Below are 27,947 nucleotides of genomic sequence, written 5' to 3' on the forward strand. Positions count from 1 at the left end.
TCATCATTATTGACATATGTTGTTTTAAAATTACATTTTAATTGAAAATTAGTACTATATTTGATTGAAGAAAGTTAATCATGATTGGTTCTGCTGTTTCTTAGAGTGGCTTATGATGTATGCATGCGTGTAAAAATGTACAAGAAGAAAATGATATTAAGTAAAGAAAATTTTATTGTTCATTAATATTGTTTGTTACATTGCAATTAATCATGTGCATATACTTCTAATGAATATAATATTTTATGATTAAATAGATAAATTTTAAGCCAAAATGGAAGAATCTCTGAAGTATAATCAAATGTAATGGAAAATATTTTTTTTTCATCATACATGAGTTTGCAGTAACTTGTTTAGATGAAGGTGTGATGAATGTGCATGATAATTTAATACCCATAACCTGTCACAGAAATAGAAAAATCGAAGGCACTGGTTAACCAAGCAGTTGATAGGGAAGTTAAATGGAAAGGTCGAACTTCTAATCACAGTAAAAACCTGAATTATCCGTTCCATAGGGTTCCCAAGAGGCAAAGGTTTAGGTTTCTTGATCTCAACAACCACGGCATCTGAGGTGAGGAATGTCCCTTGCAACAGAAGTTGTGCATGCTCCAAGCAACATGTTTCACAAAACCAAAATCAGTCCCTGTTTTTCATTCTGAAAAGGAGAAATATGGAACAATAGTCTCAAGCAGTAGAGAGAATCTCACTTTCGTAGGATCGATAATACCAGCTGCCATCAGGTCCTCATATTTTCCAGTTGCAGCATTATAACCATAAATAGGGTTGTCATTTGACAGCACCTAATGATAAAAAATGGATAAAAAATGAGAGCCAATAACATTATTAAGCACAAATACGATCAGAAATGATCCATCGGAATACTTCTTCAATGACTACGCTCCCGTTGACCCCAGGCATTCTTGGCAATCAACTTCGTTGGATAGCTCAATGCCCTTCTAACCATATCTGCTCCGAACTGTCAACAATTACTGGGTAAGACAAAAGGTTCCATGCATACAATATGTCTGCAGTCCAACAGACGGGTTAAAATCAAGGCATGCATCACCTTCTGTTCGCATTCTCGAGAGTCTCTTTATGGCATCAACTTTAGCTGCAAGCCTCAATAAGGTGCAGCCTCCACAACTACAATGCCCTCTTCAACAGCTGCTTGAATATAATTAGTATTTCAAAATTATATTTAAGCATGAGCTAGCTGTTAGGATATAAGAGTTCGAAGTACACATCTTGAGCAACTTTCATAAGAAATTTCAAGCAAAAACCTTTTTGCATTAAGAGCATCTTCCACCTCAATTTATTTCCTTTAAGTTAGGTTTCTGTTTGAGCTACAACCTAGAAACACAAATAATAATAAAACAGCATGAAAGAAAAAACAGATTGTATACTATATAGATATATTCAAATATGTCATCAACAATGCATCATGCAAGGCCAAGGCTTATTTGAATGACAGCAACATCACCAGAAAGTTTTGCAATTTTCTATCTGAGCTTTTTTTTTCATTCCTGATCTGTTGCCTGCATATGTAATATACTCAACACTCGAGCAAAAAACAAGACAGGTGAAGATACTAACCCGGGGGGGGGGATTCAAATTCAAAGCACCTCAACAAGGTTCTTGATCTGGGAAACTCTCTTGGTCACTGCTTCCATCACCAACAATGTAGTGGTTTTCCTTAATGAGCACCACTTTTGCAGCATGCCCTAGGACCTCCTTCTCAGCTTTGTGCAATGATAACCCGACAGCATCTCTTATTACAGTGCCATTTCTCAGTGTCAGTAACGAAGTAAGGAGAGATATAACCACAGTCAAATTGCATCCCTTCAACAATTTACAAGCTGTTTTCTGAACTGCTACATTCCTCAAGTGTTACTATGCCATTTCTTTCTACATTTCCCATAGCTTCAGCAATCATATTGCCTACCTCATGGTTATTTCAAGCATAACAGCAGCCACATATGCTAGTTCGCTGTCTTCAAACTGCATGCCAAAACCAATGGTAAAATTGACTCCAGATACATAAGAAAAATTCTAAAGTTGTAACTCCGTTTAGCACGTAAATAAGGTTCAAAGCTTGTGACTCATGGTAGAAAGCCAAATCGTTTTACCTCTTTGGCATCAACTTAAGTTCAGACCAGGGCCTTAGAAGTTGTTTCAATTCCTCTTGATATTTGAATTGGGATTTGCACCGGCAGCAACCACCTGGAGAGAATAAAAACTAACACCAAAAAGCAATGTAGCAGTAGACAGGATATGTAATTTCCGATGAGATGATCGCTAGAAAGATCTCAAAAACCTTAACACCTTGGCCTATCAAACGTTGTGCAAGAGCAACTGATGTGGTTGTGCAAGAGCAACTGATGTGGTTGCTCCATCACCAGCCAAATCATTGGTCTTTAAAGCAGCCTGCCTCACCATCTAGCACCAATGTTCTCCACAGGATCACACTAAACAAATCATTCATGGAACATACTTGTAGCTTCTTGACAGCAGAACCATCTGTGTTAAAATGCAACGCCTTGGCCTTAGCCCGAATTTCGGAAGATTGTCCTCGCCTTAAAATCACCTTCCGTTCTTGCCCAAAAAAGCACTTGATGATATAGAATCAAACAATGACAGTCGTCCTGAAGATTCATAAACTTTTTATCCATTTCCTTACTGCCAGGAAATTTAGAGAGGCAATTGATGACATGGAAATGAAAGAGGTGCCTTTTTCAAGAACCTGAAACATTATATAATACAAGACATAAATCGATTAATGGCCACTGAAAAAGATGAAGTTAAAGAAGAATATGTATCTTGCAACAGTTTCAAATTCTTTATTCTTAACAAATAAATGCAGGGTAACAAAGACATATGAAAATTAGTGACCATATCGAAACCCATTTACTAAACGAGTAACAAATATAAACAAAAACTCACGGCCAAATCAAGTACCTTAATGATCAAAAAAATGATTATTATTCCCGGAGATCTCAAAGTTGGAACGCTCCTAGACTATTAATAAAGAAAACCCACAAATCTACAGCAAATTCTTGCGATGGCTGAAATATAAGTTCCATCACCTAAAAAAAATACGGTAAATTATATGAATGATCACGTGGTGTTAATATGACCACCATTTACAAAATCTTCAATATGACTACCAACTATTTAACTATACAAGGTTGAAATTAAAATGATTCAATTTTTTAATTTTTTAAATTAATTTATTTTTTTTTTTTACATTATTTTTTAAATAATATATATATATATATATGAATTATATTAAAATATAATTATATAAAAATATTTAGAAAACCAAAGTCACAAAAATAAAAATCATAAAATAAATTATAATTTGAATCTTAAATTTTGTCTATTTATTTGAATTGTTTTCTCATTTATTTTAAATTATAATCATTAAAATAATTGTGAAAGAAAATAAATTAATTTAAAATATAAAATCCTTAAGTTCATTTTTATTTTTAAATCTTGCATGAACTATAATTTAATATATATAAATATATATGATTTATTTATTACATTCATTTTATTGATTTTTTATTTCATGATTTAAAACATATTAATAAAATATCGTATAACTTAAAATCAAATGTTACATTGAGTCCAGTGGTAGAGGTGTGGCCGCACTTGCTTGAGGTCCTTGATTCAACCCCAAACAATTGTGAAACGTGTCACTATAAAAATGTGTCAAAACAGTTGATTGACATATGGCACCTACTAATTGGATGATTTAATTTTTGAATTAAAATGACAGAATATGTAAATATTAAGAAAAAAAATATAATTAAATTAATTTTATTAGTGAAATTTTAAAAATGATGGTTATGTTAACACCAACACCATAATTAAGTGGTTATTCATATAATTTACCCTAAAAATTAAGAACTAGTTAACTTCATATATATATAGATATATATATATATATATATATAGATATATATATATATATATATATATATATATATAGTACAAAAACCCAGTTTTCACAATCTCAGCGTTGACGAAAACATAAAGAGAAGCAAATAAGGAATTATCGTAATTAAATTACTTTAAATTATATATAAACGTCAGGCCACTTAACTTTGAATAAATTGCAATCATATATTCCTACATAAATAGGACTATTTTATTTTTAATTTTTCCGGCGACTGGCTATTAAACTGAACCCTCGAGAAATCAATATGAACAACATGACTTTGCTAAGTGATGAATCCAAATACGGAGGTAACAAGCATTACAGTCTTTCACAGAATAAAGAAAAAACAAATAAAAACTACCAGAAAAAAGAAAGAAAATATGTATCTGGTGCGCATGGATCATTCGAAAGCTACAGCAGTGACGATAAAAGCTAGAAAGAGTGAAGTAAGTGTAGGTGCTGTAAGTAGTATTCCTGAACTAGGATGTGGCCCTGGTGCAATCCCAACCTCTTGCGGATTAGCAACGGCAGGTGGAGGTTGGACTCTCTGGTGTAAACCCATAACCTGAATCATCAACCTCTCACCACTCTTGCAGTGGTCAAGGACTCCGCTGATGAAGTAGAAGAATCCAGCCCTATCCAGATTGATGACAGTGTTCCCATCGTTAAACCAATAGATGGGATTGTTGGAGTTGCAGTGATAATAATCCCATTTATCCACCAAAAGGACCGAGTCATTCCGATACTCGAAAGAGAGAGAGTCTCCGACATGAAACCTTTACTCCTCGCCCACTGCCCATACACATCAGTGTTGTTAGCACTAGGCTGCTGCCAACCAACATGATCACCCACTGTGAACTGCTTTGAAGCTTCAACCGACCCATTCATGGCAACTGCTATAATGAAAAAACAAGTGCAAAAGATCAAACCCCTGGAATGTTCCATGTCTAATCAGTAATTATTTTTAATTGATTGTATAAAGATTCAGATTTCAGAATAGTGAGAGAATATATAGAGTTGAAACTAGGAGGATGATTTGAAGGAAGAACTTAAAATAGTAGAATAAATTGGTTTATCAACTTCCAAATTGCGTCTGAACGTGAGAGATAGGCAAGCGTGGGAGGGGCAGTTATGCAGCAACGTCGTTTGCGGTTTCTTTCTTCGAAGATCCACGCTGTCACTTTGTTTGTTTTGTTTTGTTTTTTAATTTTAATTTATATGTTTTAAATAATTACAAAGATAACAATTTTAAATTAATAGATATCTATTTTTTATAATTTTGAAGGAATATAAATTAATATTCAACTATTTAATAATAAAAGCTCATATCCTACATATGTGATGCTCGAATCAAAATCTCAAAAGATAGATATATATTTTTTTTCTTTTTGTAAATCTTCATCTTATATATTCTCATTAATATTTTGTTTTATTTACAAAATCAATTATAAATATAGTTTATATTTTGAGGAGACTAGAAGATTATCTCACATGTTTAGATTAAAGGAAAGAAATAGAAAATTAGATGAATTTTGATGATCTTTTCTATCAAAGAAACCATAAAAAATGGTGATAGAAATGATGATAAAATATGATGATAATTTAATAAAGGGTTAACTATATGATTGATTATTTATGTTTGTATTTTGTTCACTTTTCCTTATTGATTTAAAAAGAACATATTATATGATCATTTTCGTTTTTATTTAATCAAGATGTGGTAATCACTGTTTAACTGACGTTAACAATTAACATATTAGGTCACGTGTCAGTTAAATATTTTGGTATAATCACATTGATCCATTTTATTTACATATTCTCCCAATTTAACTATATTTTTAATAAATTAAAATAAATTTAATCCTCCAATTGAATGATGACACGCGTCATTGGTGCAACGTATCACCATTCGGTTGGAGGACTAACTTTATTTTAATTTATTTTATTTTAATATATTTATTTTCACCAATTAGAGAGTGACACATGTCACCTTCTAGTTGAAAGAAAACAAAACAAAACAAATCAAATTAGGACCAAAAAGATTATAACCTAGGTCATTTGGGAAATTAAGAATGTACCCAAACATTGAGCCAAGATCAATGCTAAGCCTTTTTTTTAATTAAATATAAATACTTAACTTAAATTCATAATATTTTTATATATTAACTTTAAGAAATATATACATCATGTTGTCTATTTTAGACCAAGAATTGGTCTTTGTCCCATTTGGTACATTCTTGGTTTTCCAAGAGACCTAGGTTCTAATATTGTTGTCCCCATTTTGCTTTACTTTGTTTTCTTCCAATCATCGCCCCTTGACGGAGGATTAATTTTTATTTTATTAAAAGCATACTTAAATTGAGAGAATATATAAATAACAGGGATTAAATGTGTGATTATACCAAAATATTTAACTGACACATCACATAATCTGCTAAATGTTAACGTCAGTTAAACCGTGATGACCACAACTTAATTAAATAAAAAGGAAAATGATCATATATTATGTTTTTTTTGAAATCATTAAGAAAAATAGACAAAATACAAACATAAAACGATCAATCATGTAATTAACTCTTTATTAAAAACTGAAAGTTAAAAGTATTTGATTTATCTATATCTACTACAAGATATTTTTTTGATTAAAACTATAAGATAAATTTAAAATTGAAATATGTTAATATTTTCATCAAATTGATTTTTTACTATTGAAACTAAGTTATAACTATTTTGTTCATTAAAATTTGGATTTTAGGCTGCTGTTAATTTTAAAAGTAAAATTTCTAAAATAAGAATTTAAGATATCACATCAATATTTAAAAATAAAACAAAAGTTTAATAATTATTTTATAAATTTTAAAAATTAATAAAAAATCTTAAAGATTCATCAATATCCGTATAAATTACCCTAATTTTTATATTTTATATAATACTAGTATTATCATAAAAAATAATCTTAGTAGTAATGGTAAAAAAGAGGAAGTTTAATTAATTATTTTTCATCTTAGGTGTAAAAAGTTAGAGAAAATGGTGGTGAAGTATTTAACAAAGGAGAGGCGGGGGAAGAAAAGGCTTGGAAACCGAGACGCATGCAACTACTCTATTTTCTTAAATAATATAAATTTCACTTTATTTTTCTTGAATAATTTCCCTCCAACTCTATTCTTCTAGTTTTTTTTAAAAAAATCTTTTTATTTTTACAATTTTCATGAAATAAGTAATGTAATTTATGAATTATTTGTAAAAGGAGTCATTTATCGTTATATTGTGACTGAAGTAATAGAAAGACCAGCAGGACATTTGTTTTATACAACAAATCAAAATAAGCATTAAAAAATCAGTCGTTCTTTACCGCCATTGGCCATTGGTCTGCTTTTCTGCTGCACAGTGAAGTAGATGACTCCCTCTCTCTTCCTCTGTTATGCGTTTAAATTAGCAGTGATGAAGCCGTAAGTGACGAACCAAAGGAGATCTTTGCAGGTATAAGAACCAAATATACAAAATACCAAACTCTGACCAGTTAAAAAAAAAAGACACCCACCATGCCTTTACCAACAACAATTAACCCACTGTTTTTCTTTTTTTTTTCTTAAATCTGTTTTGGCTATTGATTTGTAGTTTTTCTTGTTCTGAAGGGAAAAAAAAAAAAACAAAAGGAAACTCTCATGGTGAGAAGTAAAGCACTGTTTTTTTGGTTGATTGGTCACCGGAAAGAAACTATGTTTCAGAGGTTAGAGACGATTTGGGTATTTCCCGAAATGGAGACCGGTGAACCGGTGCCGTTAAAGTTACTTCTTTGGATTTAAAATGGATACCCCCTCTGTTTTTCACGGGGGATAAAGAAAGAAAAAGATTGCACTGAATCCTGAGAAAACCCTATCTGGGAAACGTTTCTGTTGTGTTTTTTAATGTCTGTTTAGTTTTAAAGGTGGCATCTTGGTGGCTCAGAATCGAAAGGCTGGCTGATTGGAATCGGTAACTCGCTCCAAGAAGAAAGCTTTTTAATTTTGGTTTGGAGAAAAAGAAATGGTTGTTATTTGGGATATGAAGCTCTGATCTCGAAAGATATTACAAGATTTTTCTCGGTGTTTGGGGCTGTCCGTAGAGAGTTCCAAAATAAATAGAAAAAGCAAGGTCCGAGGATAAATCCATCTCCAATCAGGATATCGTTGTCGCTTGTCGGGTTTTATCTTTTTATTTTGTTTTTTCTCTTTTGCATCCTTAACATTTCTCAGTCAAACATTAAACAACCCCAAAGTCTTAAGATTTCAAGTACTTGTGATGAAAATATAGTTGAAAGCAAAAGAACGGAAAAATACATAAGTGTCCTCTTCGTTTCTAAACTATGAAGTTAAGGAAGAGAGGGAGACAAAACTAAAAACCTTATTTTACTCGGTTCTTGGTGGGTTTTGTAAAAAAAAAAAAACTGTAAACTTTGATTGTTAGATTGAGTTTAAATACTATTGTTCAGTTGCTTGCGGTTACAGGAAAGGAAGTTGCAAGGCTTGTGTGGCTATTTGGGGTTTCTGGATAGCTGAGAAATATTGAGGGTGAAGTTTGAAAGATGGCAATGTCCTGCAAGGATGGTAAACCTGGGACTGGGAGCTTGGATAATGGGAAATATGTAAGGTACATACCTGAGCAGATTGAGGCCCTTGAAAGGCTTTATCATGAATGCCCCAAGCCTAGTTTGATTCGTTGACGGCAGTTGATTAGGGAGTGCCCTATTCTCTCCAACATTGAGCCTAAACAGATCAAAGTTTGGTTCCAAAATAGAAGGTTTGCCTTTTGGTTTCGTTTAGTGCCATTGCTCGGTGCAGTTTATTTGCTTCAATGGATTTGTATTCTGTGATATTGATAATGATTCAAGAAACGAGTGGAATCAACTGCTGAAATGTGGGATTTTTAGTATTTATCTTGTTCTTGGTTGGTCAAAATTTTCTTTTCAGGTGGAATACCATTTTTAATATTGATAATGCATGTTATCATGTATGTTTTGGATTTCTCAGATATAGAGAGAGGCAGAGGAAAGAGGAATCTCGCTTTCGAGCTGTGAATAGGAAGCTGACGGCAATGAACAAGCTTTTGATGGAGGAGAATGATAGGTTACAGAAGCAGGTGTCACAGCTGGCGTATGATAATGATTTCTGTCGTCAACATACCCAGAATGTGAGAATTTATGCTTTTGGCTTCTGGGTGGTTGCTTCCAGTTGCAGTTCTTTTTCGTTTACTTCTTTATTGTTGAAGTACAACAGGAAAATTGAAAATTTAACTACTTGTCAATTCAACTAAATTGGTGCTAAATTGCATTTTTTTATACTTTCAATGAATTTTATTTACATGGATATTGAGAGAGAAGGGTTCAATTATTTTCTTGCAGTCGACACTTGCAATCAAAGATCCTAGCTGTGAATCGTTGATGACGAGTGGTCAACACTGTGTGACACAGCAGAATCCTCCTAGAGATGCTAGTCCTGCAGGGTTTGGTTCTTTCCTTCCATTGTGCTGTGATAACTTTGTTGAGTGTTTTATTTGCGTGTTATAACTGATGCTTGTATCTTCTTTTCCAGGCTGTTGTCCATTGCAGAAGAGACTTTAGCAGAGTTTCTTTCAAAGGCCACTGGAACTGCTATAGAGTGGGTCCAAATGCCTAGAATGAAGGTATATCATGACCTTTCCCCCTAATATTTGATATTCAATTATCTACCCTTTTGCCTTATAATAACATAAAACCACTAAGCTTCTAGAGGGCTTGTTGTATTCTTTAACGTGGGTTTGGTGTGTTTGTGTTAGAATGGTATTTCTTGGGCAATTTTTTTCTCTGTTAGAATGAAATTATTTCATTGAGCAGCATTTGATTTTTGTTCCATTCTCTGTATCTCTTTTTTTACTTGAACAGCCTGGTTCGGATTCCATAGGAATCATTGCTATTTCTCACGGTTGCCCTGGAGTGGCAGCACGTGCCTGCGGCCTTGTGGGTCTCGAACCTACAAGGGTAAGTCCAATTCTCTTTGCAGCCTGGTACCACATCATCTGCACATTGACTTTGGACTTCAAAATTTAAACATTTATGTTCCTTCCAGGTAGCAGAACTCCTCAAGGATAGGCCTTCATGGTTCCGCGATTGCCGAGCTGTGGATGTTCTAAATGTGCTGCCTGCTGCCAATGGTGGAACCATTGAGCTGCTGTACGCGCAGGTCAGGGATCGCTACTCTTTTCTTGTTGCTAGACTTTATTGGTTCTTCGTTATTTAATGATTACTTCACATGTTCTTATTAGCTCTATGCTCCAACGACATTGGCTCCTGCTCGCTACTTCTGGTTGTTGCGTTATACTTCTGTTCTAGAAGATGGAAGCCTTGTGGTACGTTGTTTAATAAACTGATTTTTTGGATATTAGACAATGAATGGCCCCAGGGCAATGCTTAGGTGTTTTTTTTAGTTAAATTCCTTTTGCAACGCTTAGGTTTGTGAGAGGTCTTTGAAAAATACTCAAAATGGCCCTAGCATGCCTTCAGTGCAGCATTTTGTGAGAGCAGAAATGTTTGTAAGTGGATACCTTATTCGGCCTTGTGAAGGGGGTGGTTCGATCATACACATTGTTGATCATATGGATTTGGAGGTATACTTCTTTCTTTATGTAAATTGCCTTCAATGTGTTAAACTATATATATATATATATATATTTTGCCTTAATTTGGAATGTTTCTCATCAACCAGCCATGGAGTGTGCCAGAGTTCTTCGTTCGCTTTATGAATCATCAACAGTGCTTGCTCAGAAATTGACGATGGCAGTAAGACTGGTTTTCTGAGTTATGTTTTTTTGCCCTTCTCGTTTCGATGTTATGAAAATCTGAAACTGTTTGCAGGAAGGCTTGTATATTCAGAATTAATATAGTTGTAGCTTCAGAAAAAGGGTGAAGATATTTTTTGTCTAATTTACCTTTAGGCTTTACGACAACCAAGGTAGATAGTTCATGAGATTTCTCAACCTAATGTGACTGGTTGGGGCAGACGACCAGCAGCTTTACGGGCACTTAACTAGAGGTTGAGCAGGTAATTTTCAAAGTCTTGTTGTAAAGCATTTTCAAATTCTATGGTAGTTATAATTTGTTAGATGATTCCGAGCAAGGGGTTTTAATGATGCTGTCAATGGATTCACTGATGAAGGGTGGTCCATGATGGGCAATGATGGCATGGATGATGTTACTATGCTTGTGAACTCATCTCCTGACAAGCTAATGGGCCTTAATCTTTCATTTGCTAATGGGTTTCCATCTGTCAGCAATTCAGTCCTATGTGCTAAAGCCTCCATGCTTTTACAGGTGAGGATCCTTCGCATGTTTCACACGAATTACTTTGTGATGCTTACTTTGGATGGCTTTTTCTACCCCCACCCCTCATATCTGTCAAAACTGAGTCATCGTGTTATCTGAATAAAAATTCTCTAACATCTGCTTAATTGCTATTATCATGTCAACATTTAATTTTGTTAATATATATATTTTTGCTCTTTGGTGTTTCTCTTTTAGAATGTTCCTCCAGCAATCCTACTCCGTTTCCTGCGGGAGCATCGATCAGAATGGGCAGACAGCAGCATTGATGAATACTCGGCTGCAGTTGTTAAAGTTGGTCCCTGTAGCTTACGAGGAGGTTTTGGCAGTAAAGTTATACTTCCCCTGGCACACACTATTGAACATGAAGAGGTAAGAATATTGAATTTATATAACTTAAAATGTTATTAGTTTAAAAGTTTCAACTTTCTGCTTTGATGATATGCCCTTTTTTGGTCTGGCTTAATTTAGTAATGTTACTGACCTTTTTTATATTATTATTAGTCCTTAGAGGTCATTAAATTGGAGGGAATTGCACAATCTCTTGAAGATGCACTAATGCCAAGAGATGTTTTTCTCCTGCAAGTAATTTTCTTGTTTTCACTCTACTCTTCCTTGTTCTCTTTGTTGCTTTTAAGTTTTATCTTTGCATAATTTACTTTACTGTGGTATGGTTCTATAGCTATGCAGTGGAATGGATGAAAATGCTGTGGGCACCTGTGCTGAGATTATATTTGCTCCCATAGATACTTCTTTTGCTGATGATGCACCTCTTCTGCCTTCAGGTTTTCGTATTATTCCTCTCGGCTTGGGGAAGGTTGGTATTTTTTTATTATGCTAAGAGGTATCTTCTTGGTTTTCCTCTATATTTTGTGGAGCTCCTTATTAAGCCCGGGAAATGTTGGAACTGTCGGCGCATCTCATGGTGCAGTAGAAAAATAATTCGACGATTTTACTAGCGATCCATGTACGAAATACCGAAATCGGGAGCAAGAGATGCAAAATTTCACTTTGGGTTCCTTGAATAGCAGCAAAGCAACAACAGTCACGAGCGGTTCGAATCGCAAAGCTTCCACGAAATCACGTCTCGACCTCTACTTGGTTCATCCGACTGAGAGCAAAAAATTTTAATTTTCCCAAAATTGTTTTGAGAAAACGTGTAAAGTCTAAGGAGGAGAGAAACGGTTGCTAGGCCAATCTTTTCCTTTTATAATGATGTTGCCCTAACACTTAGGGTTTTATGAATTAATTAAAATAAAATAATTACATTACTTATATTTCTTTAAATACCTATTTAGCATATACGGGATAATTAAAATCATACATATATATATACTGATCTTAATTATATATATATATTTTAATTTAAGTACAATAAAATTATACACGAGTAACTTATTATAATTTGCTTATCTCAACCTTTGGGTGTGACACTGTAAGATCCTGTAACGTTAGTAGTAATATTAGAACCATTCTAACACTACAAACAATGAGTGACATCTAGCAATATATTATTGTCATCTAAGTTATAAGAAATTATGATTCGACACAACATCTTTGTGATCAATTTTATTATGTATTATATCCTTGTCATTTATATCTAGAATATGCACAAGTCTTGGAATAGTCACACTTGTATAGTTCATCTATTCTTTCTTGATATCTAGAGTATACTATAATGAACAAATAATTTGTGATATCTCATATCAACTTATTCGGGTATGGCCATGCATTTTTAGTCTCAATCAAGTGGCCTGTGATACATTTCTTATTATGTAGGAAGGACAAATCCTATCTTGATCATTCACACCTCATGTAACACCCTCAATTTTATTGTTTTAATTAATTTCAAGGACCAAATCGTAAAACTATAAACCTTGGGGTTAGTTTTTAAGGCTTCTGAAAGTTCAGTGACCTAGCTCTAGATTTAACTCTTCTTTGACTGCAAAGAAAATAATAATAATAAAATGTGTATATGGTTGGGATTGAAACATTGACTTGCTAAAACATCACTATAAGCCTTATTCATGTAGCTTAAATCACTATAGCTAATGAGTTTAGATAAAAATATATTTTATTTCTCTGGTTTGAGATTTTAAATCCCTAAAATTAGAAACCAAATTCCTAAATCGTGAAACCCTTAAGCTCTCACCAACACCAATCATTGCCCCTCTGTTCACCAATCTCCGATCGACGGTGGTGTGCACAACAACCACCACCTTGTTCCCCGTCATACTCGATCAAAAGTCCTCTGTCAATTTTTCGATAACCACCGTCGATCGTCGTGAAAGGCCTCGGGAAAGTTTTGTTGAAACCTAAGAATCCCCGTTTCTATTTTTGTTCAATTCTAGTCACCATAGGTGATCATAGGCTGCATTATCGCTTCCAATCGACTCACCATCCCACGTTGAGCAATACCCAACCGGTCTCTCTCTCCGTCTAAGCCTGTCATTGATTCCATATCCGATGACAAAGCCTCGACGGAAAACTAAACCCACCGTAATTGTTTTTCACATTTTCACATCGATCCTGACATCTGTTGTCTCACCGCCATCGTCATATGGTTCCCCACTCCGTTCTGACTATAACCTAACTGGTATTGTCCCCTTCGGTTACATTCTTCACCTTTCGCTGTTGAGGGTAAGAGTTTGTTCTTTCTTCGTTAATTTCTATTGATTTTGGTTTATTTATGGATTGATTCAATTTGTTTTTTGGTGAATGGTGTCGTCGGAAGGAATCAACCCCCCGTCCCTGTCGCCGCTGCACACCCCACCGTTGCGCGTGGGCATTGTTTTTGTCGAGTCTTCTAGTTGACTGAGTCAACTCGCTCCAGTCAATCGAGCAACTCGTCTAAGTCAAGCAAAGTCAACTCGTTGACCTGTTCGTTGAACTGAACCGTTGATCTTTGACCAGACCATTGACTTTAACCAGCGTTGACCGTTGACTTTGACCAAAAAACCAACTTTTTTTGGGAAAAAAGGCTTATGTTATGTTTTTCAACGTCACGAGTCTGAATCTGAAGTTTATTTCGCCAAATTCGAACCCAATAAATTGTTTTTTAGTGTTTTAATTTCCAATTCATATAGTTTTCCCGATTAAGTTCTATTTCAGACGTAATTTGCTTTGCCATGGATCCGAGATATTATGGGACATTGAATTTAAGTTCAAGGGTGATCGAATGGAGTTTAATTGGTTGATTGAGGTAGCAAGAAAATCGATGTAATACTCTATTACCCAATGCATACTTATCGGTATCTGTTGGAAAATGGCTTATGCATGATTTAAAATGTTTGGTTTTGTAAATCTCGACGATTAATCCAAAATTAGTAATGGATATGGTATAAGGATATTAAATTGGTTAAGACTCGTTTGGATCATATAGAAACTAAAATACCCATAGGAAATAATTACAAGTTCAATAATTAATCAGTAAAACAAATGACCTCACGATTCATAAATTTTGATTATTTTCTTTAAAAGTTAAATACCGTGAATACTTAGATAAGAAGTTACAAAAATTCTCCTGTAGGGTAAAATTACAAAAATACCCTTATGCTGTTAAAAGATAAGGATTGTCCCTGAAAATGGAAATTAATCCTGAAGATATACATTTGATCCAAATTAAACTACTGAAGCATATTTTAGGTACTTGTTTTGTCTAGAAAAATATGGATAACTGATATTAACCTCATAGGTGTCAAAAGACTTAGAGATTTGGATTCTTGAATAAATACCTGGAGACTATTTTCTCGAAAATATTGCAAATGCCATAATTGAATTATATGACTGAAATACCCTTGAGATGAAAAAGAGACCTAAATCTTCCCCGATAGTGGAAATGACTTAAGAATTCATTCTTGTCTTGATAGAACTATAGATTCATATATTAAATTCATGATTTGATTGGAATGTTCTAATAATCGATTTCTAACCTTTGAAAAAGTAAAGGAATTAAAATTTTTGATTTTTGGGGACACATATCCGTAGACAAAATTATCAGAAATAATGCATACGCTTGGATCGAACAAAATAACCAAATTACCCTTTAGGCAAGAATAACATGAATTCCAAAGTGACCAGAATAACCCGAGCTTTGAAATGACCCAAATATCCCCATGATATGGATTAAGGAAGTGTTTGTGGTCAAGTTCTAAAAGTGCCAATAAAGCATTAAATATTGTAATGACCTAAAGATTATTGAGACAACCCAAGCACGTGGTTACTCTGGAAATTATTACAATAAAGATATGAAATAAATACCATCGAAATATTAGTTCAGTTCTTCAAGATCCATTCAGTGAGGACTCTGAAGGTGATCAATTCAATTAGTGTAGTCAGTGTTAAAAAGTAAATATTCGTAAGGTATCATAGTCTGAATAATTGACATGTATCGCAGTGATGGTATTTGATTAGCTCGAGTTGACACGATAACCTGATAAATCGTCATGGATCTTGAATTTTGTAAATCATTGTTTTACCCTTATTGGATTAAGTTACTAAGAATCCACTAGTAATCATATGTTTGAAATGTCTCTTATAGCATGAATGATGGAATTATGTGTGTTATATTTGAATCTTATATAATTCTGATGTAAGATTCTTGAATGTCTTTCTGATGGACCTGGAATCCTAAATGGTCCTGGAATCCTAAATGGTCCTGAAGCATTAAATCCTGAATATTTGATTGGATATGTTAATGAACAAATCATTTTAATAAGGACCTCAATTCTGAAATCCAACCAATCTACATAAGTTTCACATTTTCCATTCCTGATAACTCTCAAGAGCCTCCAAAAAAATATCTAGATCCTCTAGTGTGTTCCCTGTACTCATGTGTATTTTCTCTATTTATAAAAAATATGACTCTAATATTTGAAATAAAAACATGGTTACTGATCTTTTTCTGGTCTCTGATTTATGATATATGGTTTCTGATACTGAATACATCTGGCTCCTGATTCTGATATTTTTATTTACTGGCTAATCTGATTTATACTGGGGTACTATTTGGGATATGTTATGGAGTTCTGCAAGTTCAGTCCTAATTAGGCTGGTAAATCCTTACGGACCTAAGACAACACTTAGGTGGGCTCCTGGGCTCAATGGGCCTAGTGGTAAGACCTTATGGACCTTGGGGCACCCCCTCAGGTGGCTCATTTGTTTTGTACTTAGGGTATGTCCTTATGGACCCAAGGTGCTCCCTTAAGTTGACTCCTACGCCCATTGGGCTTAGGGGAAGACCTTATGGACCTAGGGGCACTCCCCTCGGGTGGCTTCTATGTTTCGGCTAGGGCAAGTCCTTATGGACCCAAGGTGCTCTCTTAAGTTGGTTGCAGTTCTGGGGGACTGTATATGGAGTGTTTGGTTGGAGGGTATTACTGTGTTTTTAAAAAAAAATATTTTCTTGAAATAAACTACTGTTTATAAACCATTTCTGTTTTATGGGAACCCACTAAACATCCATTTTCAATCTTGAACCTGGCCCTCTAAACATCTCCTCTGAATTGTAAGTTTCACTACGATCACCTGAATATTTAATAATGAAATCTCAACTAATAACTGGAACTTGTATATGCATGGATCAATAAACAAGTTTTATGTTTTGCCATTTATTTTCTTGTTCTTTAGCATCTTATGGTATTTTTGTATTATTGAGCTTTCCCAAAGTTCACTCTTTTACTCACCATTTCAGGTTAAAGATTGATTCAATACATCTATCGACTTCAGTAATGGGAGTTCATTCGGCTTTGTTTACAGAGTACGATACAAGTGTAATTAGAGGGTATATATGTCAAATTTGATTTTTATACTGAGTCTGGAACTTATATGATTTCAATCTTTTTTTAATATATGTATGGTTTTCTGTAATTGTCATTTTTGCTGCGAGTCACTCCGGTGGTCTTAATGTGACACCTCAGATAAGATCGGGTTACTCGCATCGGTCTGGGGGTGTTACACCCTATTACATCTATCAAGATATGTTCAATATCAGTCTTTATAGTGCAACCAGTTACGGAGCATGTTTAACCGTATCAAAACATACAACAATATATGTTGAGATAGTAATGATCTCAAGTCCAAGGATCATACATATAGTCATCACCATGAGCAATGTTGTGACCATTACATAATAATCCAAGACATATGCTCATCGTGGGTCAATCCAATATATTATTTTCTAACAACGTATTCATGCACTGATTCTGACATCTCTATACCAATGACATCTCATTGTCATCAATCAACATGTTAGTCTTAATCGTATTATTATTGTCCATGCCCATAATAATACTCGACTAGCGAGCTTTCAATAATAATCATATTATTATATGGACATTATTATCTTTTAGTTTATTTAATACATAGAAATATAATAGAAGAAAATAACAGTAATGTATGTATTCAATAAATATGATAAAGATAGTATGTCAATACAATCATCACATGATTGGTCTTTGGGCATACTCTAACAAGAAATTGATGCAGGAAGCCTCTAGTCAAAATCGCACTCTCGACCTAGCTTCTGCTCTTGAGATCAGGCCATCTGGAAATAAAGCATCTAATGATTATTATGCTAATGCTGGCTGTATGAGGTCGGTGATGACCATAGCATTTGAGTATGCCTTTGAGAGCTATCTTCAAGAACATGTAGCATCTATGGCTCGACAATATGTCCGTAGTATTATATCTTCAGTTCAGAGGGTGGCATTGGCACTTTCTCCTTCATATATAAGTTCACAAGCTGCTCTCCAAACACCACTAGGTACTCCAGAAGCACAGACTCTTGCTCGTTGGATCTGCCAAAGTTATAGGTACTTCAGCCTACCTTGTCTTTCTGGGATGAATTTTATTCCATTTAATATTATTTTGATATTAAGTTGGGGAACATGGCTCAACCTCAATAGGTGATTGCATCAATTATGAAAGGGTAGCAGTAGAAAACGAAATCGTTCATGTAGTGTTAAATAGGAGATACTTGTCATTTGGTCTCTTATGCTTTTACCCTTTGTGCTGTGAGATTTGGAATTTTGACTTGTTGAATTTACCGTCTACTGTTGCAGTGATATCCTGTACCATGCACTCATAAAATGTCGCTTTAGCTCGACATTTGCGATAGTAACAATGGCTGCTATATTTTGAACAATGGATGATTTGTTGATAACATTGCAGAGTCTACATGGGTGTTGAGTTGCTCAAATCTAGCACTGAAGGGAGTGAATCTGTCCTCAAGTCCTTGTGGCATCACTCGGATGCTATCATGTGCTGCTCTCTTAAGGTATGTGTGAAATACTTGTTTCCTCCATTCCCTTTCTGTTTCATACTTTTTTTTTGTGTTCTGTATGAAATATGTTTTTCTCCTCTTATTGTTGGAACGTGTGGGGCAGACACCATGTCAAATTGATCCTGTATAATCTGACCGAAGATGCTTTTATGTTTGTGGTGAAAGGTGCTTGTTTTAGTTAGAACTGGTAATTTCGATCGCTACCTGAGATTCTGGACATGGGAAATGTAGCAAACACAAAATGACATCAATATGCAAACATGTTAATAATTATTTACGTGTGAATTTTATTATTATATAAGATCTTAAACTCGAATGTGTATTTCTTGGTATAGTTTTACTTTTAACAATTCAAGATACAATGGATAAGACTCGTGCTTCCTGGTAATACATAAGTAGTCCATTAAGATAATGAAAATCCTGGATACTTTTTTCTTTGTATGACTTTCGGGTTAAAATTTTCTTTGCATTAGCAGCAAATTTCATATTAGTGATGGGACTGATTGTTTCTCCTCTTTTTGGCCATTATTTGTTATTCTGCAGGCATTGCCCATTTCTACTTTTGCAAATCAAGCTGGTCTTGACATGCTGAAGACAACCCTGGTGGCTCTGCAGGACTTGACTTTGGAGAAGATATTCGACGAACATGAATGAAAGACTCTCTGCATGGAGTTCGCACAGATACTGCAACAGGTCTAGCATTTCTTTCTTATTTCGAACTTGACTGAACATGTTTATCACCATAATAATGATAACGGATAATTATATTTCACCAGAATTTTATTCATTGTTTTGACGTTCTTTTTTCGTGTTAGGGTTTTGCTTGTCTACAAGGTGGGATCTGTTTGTCAAGCATGGGAAGACCGGTTTCATACGAGAGAGCAGTAGCTTGGAAAGTGTTGAATGAAGAGAATGCTCATTGCATCTGCTTTATGTTTATCAACTGGTCTTTTGTCCGAACTTTTGCACCCCAATGACTTTTTGTTGGTTTGTTTGTCTGTAGTCGTAAAACCCATGTGTTTCGTCTCAACTATGAAGTATTGTTGGATGGTTGAACACTTGCAAAGGTTAATCAATTTACTAATCAGAATTTGTTGCTAAGCCATGTACCAACTTGATAAAATTGATGGAAAAAAGACCCTTTCAAACTTTGAAACGACTAACCAGCGGTCGGTTGTCTGGTCAAGTCAGTCCAATTAAAACTAGAAATGACTAGTATTCACAAATAGTTAGTCTTTTATTGATATATATATGGATTTATTACATGAAAATGAGATAAAAACACAATCACTTACTAGAAACAACCCTTTGTGTTAAAGCTTGTGCCTGGCTCTCTATGGGGTTAAGGGAAAGGGATACAATCAAAATTAGAAGCAGCCCAAAGAAAAACCCTAAAGCATTTGAAGCCAAACCCAAAAAACTTTAAAGTGGGAGAAAGGTTTGGTCCATGCTATAAAGCTTGAACATGAAGGCATTAAAATAGGTTAATAAGAATATTATGAAAGGGTTGGGCTAATAATTTCTCGTGTCATCAGTTTGAAACTTTGAGATTATTGATATCCCTTGTAATAGCTGGGATGCAACTAGAGCTCCTAGCGATCCCACCAGAATTCTTCTGAGCTCCTGATCTATCCCTGGGGCTAATGGATTTGGCTCTATTACTCTTCCTCAAAATATCCCTCATGGCTTCAGCTGTCAACAGAGCCGGAAAAGTCCTCCCAAGCTTGTTAAACCTTGCACATGTATTCATATGTGCACTCAAAGCTTCCTCTATCTTGCCTCCGTTTTTCTCCATCCCTTCTTTCACCGCCTCCGAACACAGCCCGCATATCCATTTCCCCAAGTACTTGTTTCGCACTCGCTCGATGTACTCCGAAGTGTACTCTTCGCTCATCCCACAACACTCGCACTTGGCATCTTCGACTTCGGATATAGGCGGGAGCTGGTTCTCGTCCGTTATGGTGGTTTCTTTGTAATTATCGAGCACTTCCTTGCTCAGTTGGAAAGTGATATCGGAAACGGTCCGGTGGAGGCTATCATTGGAGAGTTTCGGTGGCTTAGAGAAGTTGTTCCTCCTGGCGTAAGTGCTAGTAATAGCCTCTCCATGTGGTGCCATTTTGAAAGAGAACCAACGCGTATCTATTGGGAAAATTCGTATGGAACTACCAAGGGATTACGATGAAGAACTAGGGATTGAAGCTTTAATGGAAGTGAAATAACTTCAGAGAAGAGCTTGAAAGATACTTTGTCGAACTCAAATGGTGGTTGATACTTGATAGAGAGTTAAGTGCATGAAACTGAGGTTATTTATAGAATATGCGAACCCTATCTTTTTCGTACCCAACAAGTGTGTGGATCCTATGGACTCACATGTCGACTATCATCAGCAGCATGAAGACACCAGTTTTTGTCCATTCGTTTTTACTATTTATTATTATTAATAATTAATAATATTATTAACATTATTATTATATTACAGGCCCATTTACAATTATAAATCCCTGAAGCCCGAATACAAAATAGATTTAACCCAAGTCTGGATCCAATCCAGACGACCCAGTTCTAGTCCAGCAAAACATAACCCGTTTAGGGTTATTGCTAGGGTTTCTAAACCCTAGCTCCCACACGGCGCCGCCTCAAGGTTCCAGAAGCCCGCCGCCGCTCGTTGCCGACACTCCCTCTATCAGGTGTCTCGTCCAACTGTTGCCGACACTACAGTGCCATGCCACCTCGCCGTCGAAGCCTCCAGAAGACCCTAACGGCCGTCCACGTCGCAAGCTACGAGGTGAGTCACCACCATAGTCCGGTGACTCACCGAATGGCCCCCTTTGTACTGGTCCGACGAAAGCCTCATCGAGTCTATAAAATCATCATCAATCACCTGCAAAAAGGAGAGGGAAAGGAAAGAAGAAGAATAGACAGAGAGAAGAAGGAGAGACACCACGAGAAGCAAGAACTACACCAACGATCCCAGACAACTACAGATCTAAAGAAAAGAGAAAAAGACGAGAAAGACTTACCGAGAAGACTATGCGAGCTCGGAGCCACCATACACCGCCGTGAAACCAAAAACGTCGAAGGTAACCTCCTTAGATCTACGCAGTTTGGCAAAGATTTAGGCTAAAATACCTTCGGTTTTCGCTTTAGGGTAAATTAGGCTTTTATTTGGGGTAAACTTGTAATTTCTGGCCACCGTGGGTGGTGGCCGGCGGCGGTGGTCGGTGCCGGAGTACGGCGACCGGTCGGTGTCTAGTTTCCCTCCGGCGAGGGAAACTAAGGTGGCATTTGGTTCGCTGGAATGTTTATGAGGGAATTGGAATCTATGAAGGAATTGGAATCTGTAGGAATTGGAATCAAATTCTATATTCTGTTTGGTTCGCAGACATGTCAGATGAATTTGATTTCAGTAATGTAAAATGACAGAATTGCCCTTCTTGTTTTTTTGCTTTATTTTAGTTTATTTTACAACTTACATGGAGTAATATATTATAAAAAAATTTAAAAATATTAAATTTTTATTTTATTGATTGATTATTCATTTCAATAAATTATAAAAATTATGCTAATAAACATTATAAGTTAAAATCATCGCAATCAAAATATGTTAATAAGTTACCAAAAGATAGAGCAATATTTCGATACATTTCAATCGGAGTATGTTAATTAGTTACCAAAAAATATACCAAAAACTATTTTTATTCAATATATGAATTAGAAACTCGACACGACTCAAAATAATAAAAAAATTATTTTTATTCAATAAAAACATTGACTTAATTGAAAAAAATTATATATAGAAGGGTATTATTGTAATTATTCCTAAATATATAAGGTAAAATTATATATTTTTTCGGGTTTTTTTCACCATAAACCTAAACTCGACCCGACCTGACCCGAATATCACACTTAAAAAACCCCGACCCGAATATCACACTTAAAAAACTCGACCCGAACAAAATAAAGTTTCATCCGACCCGAGCCAAATATATGAATTAGAAATCCGACCCGACCTGACCCGAAATAATAAAAAATTATTTTTTATTTAATAAAAACAGTGACTTAATTTGACCCGACCCGAATTATATATATTTTCGGGTCGGTCTAATTTTTTTCACCCTAAACCCGAACCCGACCCGACCCGAATATCACACTTAAAAAAACCCAACCCGACTCGACCCGAATATCACACTAAAAAAACCCGACCCGAACAAAATAAAGTTTCATCCGACCCGACCCGAATATATGAATTAGAAATCCAATCCAACCCGACCCGACCCGAAATAATAAAAAATTATTTTTATTTAATAAAAACAATGACTTAATCCGACCCGATCTGAATTATATATATTTTCGGGTCGGTCCGGTTTTTTTCACCCTAAACCCGAACCTGACCCGACCCGAATATCAAACTTAAAAAAACCCGATCCGATCCGTCCCGACCCGACCCGAATATATGAATTTGAAACCAGACCCGACCCGTAATAATAAAAAAATATTTTTATTCAATATATGAATAAGTTACCAAAGGATTAATGAGGGTAGTATGATCAAATTTCAATTCCCTCCAACAAGGGAATTGAATTCCATCCATTTTTGGATGGAATTCACTTTCCCTCATTTGATGGAATTAAATTCTATTAGGGATTCCAATTCCCTTGAAAAACTTGAACCAAACATGGGAAAGTGGTGAAATTGGATTCCAATTCCCACCAATTCCAAGGGATTACATCCAACCAAACGCCACCTAAGAGAGAGGCGAGAGAGTTTTGTAAACTCTCTCAGTTAGAGAGAAAAGAGGGAAAGAAGAGAATGAGGAGAATGGCCCGAAGGACCGTCCATTTGGGTCTTATATACCCCTCTCAAACGGCGTCGTTTTGGGTAGGGGTATATGCGTAATTTGCACGCATGGACAAACCCTTTCCGTAGCCATCTTAATTTTGTAACATTCCATTTTAGTCACTGAAATCAAATTCTAAACATTTTAATTTGGTCTTCTAAATTTATTTACTTTATAATTTAGTCACTGATATGTTTATATAAATATTTAGGGTAAATAACCGATTTAATCCCTTATAATTTTATTAATTTATATTTATATCCCGAATTAATTAATTATTTTAAATTACACTATTAACCATTATCTTTCATAATATTTCGAATTAGTATATTTAATTTTAATACTTTATGTTTTAGTTTTATAATTTTAATTTCTTTTATTTTTATAATTATTTAATTACAATTTTATTTTGTTTTTATTATTATTTTTGATATATTTAAATTATTATTTTCATGATTATTTTATTATTATTATCTTAAGTCATATAAATATATATATAATATTTATTTATTTATTCTATTTGTTTGTTTTCTATTAAAATCCTATTTATAAATTTAATTTTATAAATTACTTTTAATTATATTTTAATATATATTTATTTTTCAATATTAAGAAAGGGCAGTCTTAAAGCAACTGGATGTCCATTTTCAGATATTTTTAAATAAATAAATATCTTACTTTTATAAATTATATATTAATCTATTTTTAAAAAAATGTTTTATTAATATTTTTTAAAGAGTTGTCTTAAAGCACCTAGAAGTCCTTTTCTGGTATTTCTAAATAAATAAATATCTTATTTATATAAAAGTTAATAGATTTTCTTAAAATTATAATAATAAATCTGAAATAACATGATTATGAATTAAATATATTTTTGAACTTTTGAATTTCTAATAATAGAGACAATTTATAATTAATAAGTATCAATTATGGGCGTTATAGGGGTGCTAATCCATCCCTAAATGTAATCGACCATGAATCCCTTTTTATTATTAAAAAGAATGAATTTTTGGTTAAAACGCAGATCAGTTTATCTTTTAACTGATGTTTTCTTAAAAACTATTTTAAAAGATAATTTTTTAGGTATTCGACCTACCTAATCCAAAAAGGTCGATGGCGACTCCAAAACATTTTTTAAATCAAAATCATTTATTTATTCATTTTATTTTTCCCGCCAAGTAAAAATTTCGTGCTCGGGAGAAAACCGGTTACGACAGCTTGTCGACTCCGCTGGGAACACGGTCAAGCTTTTAAAATGAATTATAAATTGTCTCTATTAAAAAATTCATATATTTAATTTATAATTCTTTATTTTCAAAATTTTATATATATACTTATTATTTTTAATATATATATATATATATATATATATATATATATATATATATTTCAAGTATTAAATTTCATTATTTATTTATTTGTTAGAGGTTTGAACATTTCTTCTCACACACATCACTTGCATTGCATAACATAAGCTTTATAATCAAGTTTGTCCCTTTTAAGTGGGAGTGAAAGCGACGTTTTCGTGAGAATTTATTCTCCGTGTCAGACCTAGCAAGTAACTTTTGGGGTTCATATGCTCTATGTCTTCATGAGAATTTATTCTCCGTGTCAAGCATAGAGAAATGTGTCCCCTCGAATTGAACACGATCCGCTTAAGTCTGTAGTGGACTAGGATTGAGGGTTTAACAGCCCAAGGGGGCACCAACAAGGATAATTCGAGTACCTTTACTCTTAGAACTAAAACCCTGCATATAATAAACCTTAGAAGTTCACCCAATTTAAGATAGTAATGAACCTCTGTCCGTAGGTTTACACAAAGGAGAAATAAACTTTAACTTTTAATTTTTTTCTCTCTCTCTAAATAAATGCATGCGAACTAGAAATCATGCGGATAGGTTAATTTTTCCAAACAAAGCATGGAACTAGAAAGCATGAGGTTAGGATATATTATATACCATGATAGGTAGAGTATTGGTACTAACCAATTTATTTTTTCCTTTCTCATTTTTATTTTTCATACATGTTATTTTGCTCTAACTTGTTTGTATTGATTTCTTTTGTTTGCATTGCATGATCATGGCATAACCAAAAGGTGTTGACTTGAAAGACTGTTCGTCAAATTGGAAAGAAATCATAAATGGACAAAAAGTTTTATGATCGAACAAAACATGAGCAACCATGGAATGACATCCTGAGGGAACTGCGAAGATAGAGGAGAGCTATGCACCCAAAGATCGTATGCCCATTGAAGAGAAAAAGGAGATACGAGAAATAAGAGAACAAATGTCCAAAATGATGGATAGAATATCTGTTTTGGCCAAAGAAAAGAGATCCCTACACAAAAAGAGAGAACTCAATGAAGATAAATCTACAATCTCAGGGACTTTTGATCCTAACCAATTTTAGAAATTACAGACAGTCATCATTCGTATTCACAAGTTATCTGGAGATACCCAGAAAATGGTGACAACTGTAAAACCTCTTAAAGATGAGATGAAATCATGCAATATGAAATCATCAAAGTTTAATCTGCTCCCGACGTCTAAAACTCAGATTCAATCCAAGACTAAAGGCGGTTCTCATTTTGATGCTATCCCTATATCATATAAAGAGTTATATGAGAAGCTACTTGAAGCACGAGAAGTGGCTCCGTACTGCATAAAACCATTCCAACCTCCGTATTCGAATTGGTATGACATCAACGTTTATTGTGAATATCATGCCGACGCTCAAGGACATGCCATCGAGAATTGTCTTGCCTTCAAACGTCGAGTCCAAAGTCTTTTAGATCATGGAACCTTACAATTTGTGATAAATGATCGACCTAGTTTGGTAACTGAAAGTCCTGCTAGAGTAATACCAAAAGGGTTCAAGGGTAAGAGTATTAGTAGCGGTATCCAGAAGGAAGAAGATTTGTTGAGGTTTGAAGCTCAAGTACGTTATTCGAAGGATCAAAACAAGAACTTGAGCACTGAAATGGAAACCATGCATGAAGATTTCCAAAATATCAGTCAAGCCTTTCGAAATGCTAACATAGGAAACACTTTAGAAGAGTGGATAACAGGGGCCACCAAACTGAAAAAGAACTGTAACATACATGAAGGTCGAGCCAATAAGTTTTTTCATGATTTAAGAGTTGCAGAAGAAAGACGCAATACCTCTGTCATTGAATTTGAAAAATGTCAAGTCAAAAATCAAATGTTGAATAGTGCTATGACCAACATGGAAGCATCATATCAGATCCATCAGCATGATATCAATACTGAATTAAAAGCCACTGTCGACAAGAACAAGACGTTGAAGAAATGTTTAGATGATTATGGAGATCTTGTACGAGAACTTCTTGAGCACAAAGATTCTCTCACAAGAAAAAATGAACAATATTATTCGCAACTCCAAGAGTCTACACAGAAGATGAAGGAAAAAGACAATATCATGAAAGAAATTGCTTCTCAAACAAGTAATATGGCTCATAAGCTGGTAGATTTAGTTGGCTTCACAAGATAATTAAGGCAGATTGATAACTCCACACCTGAGCATGAGTGGAAGTTAATTTGGCTTTTAAGGGAAATAGAGAAGTTAGGAGTAAAAGCTATGCCCTACATGTAAAAGTTTTGTTTGTTGCACGGAAACTTTTGTGTTCAATGAAATCTGTTCTAAAATGATCACTCTTGAGTAACACCTTTTCATACATGCATTTGCATTTCACATCTTTGCATTTTCATTTTGTATTCATACTTTTATATTTGCATCTTTTTATTGCATAGTTTGCATTCTTATTTTTATATTTATGCATTTTCACATTTACATTACATTTGTTATTTTAAGTATTGTTATATACATTAATGTAAATAATTCATGAAAGGTTTTGTAACAGTAAAATCAAGATCATTCATTCATTTTACTGTACCATCATCATGAAAACAATAGAGGAATCTTATGAGGGAATACAAGATCAATGGCCAGAACAATTGACAGGGTTACCTCAAGATACAAGGAAAGAAGCGTCACATTCAGTACCAGATGAATCAAATCAAATTATTCAGGGGATGCCATCTAATAAAGAAGAGATAATTGATAAAGAGAAACCATGCTATCAGATTGAAGAGTCGAGAGTGATAACATACCCTGAGGCATCCCAATTGAACCCAAAGAATAGCCTCATTAATTATTCACAATATAAGGAGAGATTCAAGAGGGCAGATGAAGCAATCAGAAATATGAAAGGTGTTACTACTTCCCACAAAGAATTAGAAGCAAGAGAGCTCAGCTTGGTTCCAGACTTGGTTAATCCTCATGAATTCAGAATGCCAGATTTTGAGAAATATGATGGCACCAGTTGTCCCCTAATCCACCTAAAAATGTTTTATAGAAAAATGGAAGGATATTTAAGTTCTGATGATCTGTTAATTCACTCCTTCCATGATAGCCTCAGTGGACCAATAATAGTATGGTATAATCAGTTGACCCAAGAATAGATCAAGAGATAGGTTGATCAAGCTGAGGTATTTTTGGGACAATATCGGTATGTTAAAGACTTAGCTCCAACACG

General features: G+C 34.5%; 1 protein-coding gene and 3 pseudogenes across 1 annotated transcript; 1 reads left to right on the top strand and 3 right to left on the bottom strand.

Annotated features, from left to right (window-relative positions):
- Positions 1-327: 327 nt before the first annotated feature.
- Positions 328-2,766, bottom strand: LOC120131856 (annotated as a pseudogene).
- A 1,574-nt stretch (positions 2,767-4,340) lies between these two features.
- Positions 4,341-4,941, bottom strand: LOC120131857 (annotated as a pseudogene).
- A 3,563-nt stretch (positions 4,942-8,504) lies between these two features.
- LOC120131858 lies at positions 8,505-19,570 on the top strand (annotated as a pseudogene).
- Positions 19,571-19,916: 346 nt separating this feature from the next.
- LOC120131436 lies at positions 19,917-20,817 on the bottom strand. The gene has a single exon (XM_039148425.1). It carries the CDS (start codon positions 20,669-20,671, stop codon positions 20,087-20,089), a length of 585 nt encoding a protein of 194 aa, XP_039004356.1. The 5' UTR covers positions 20,672-20,817; the 3' UTR covers positions 19,917-20,086.
- Positions 20,818-27,947: the final 7,130 nt, after the last annotated feature.

The sequence above is a fragment of the Hibiscus syriacus genome, unplaced genomic scaffold (assembly GCF_006381635.1).
Source record: "Hibiscus syriacus cultivar Baekdansim isolate YM2019G1 unplaced genomic scaffold, ASM638163v2 tig00110556_pilon, whole genome shotgun sequence".
Classification (NCBI taxonomy): Eukaryota; Viridiplantae; Streptophyta; class Magnoliopsida; order Malvales; family Malvaceae; genus Hibiscus; species Hibiscus syriacus.

Coding starts and splice junctions, on each gene's coding strand:
- LOC120131436 (XM_039148425.1), bottom strand. CDS start 20,671: ATGGCACCACATGGAGAGGCTATTACTAGCACTTACGCCAGGAGGAAC.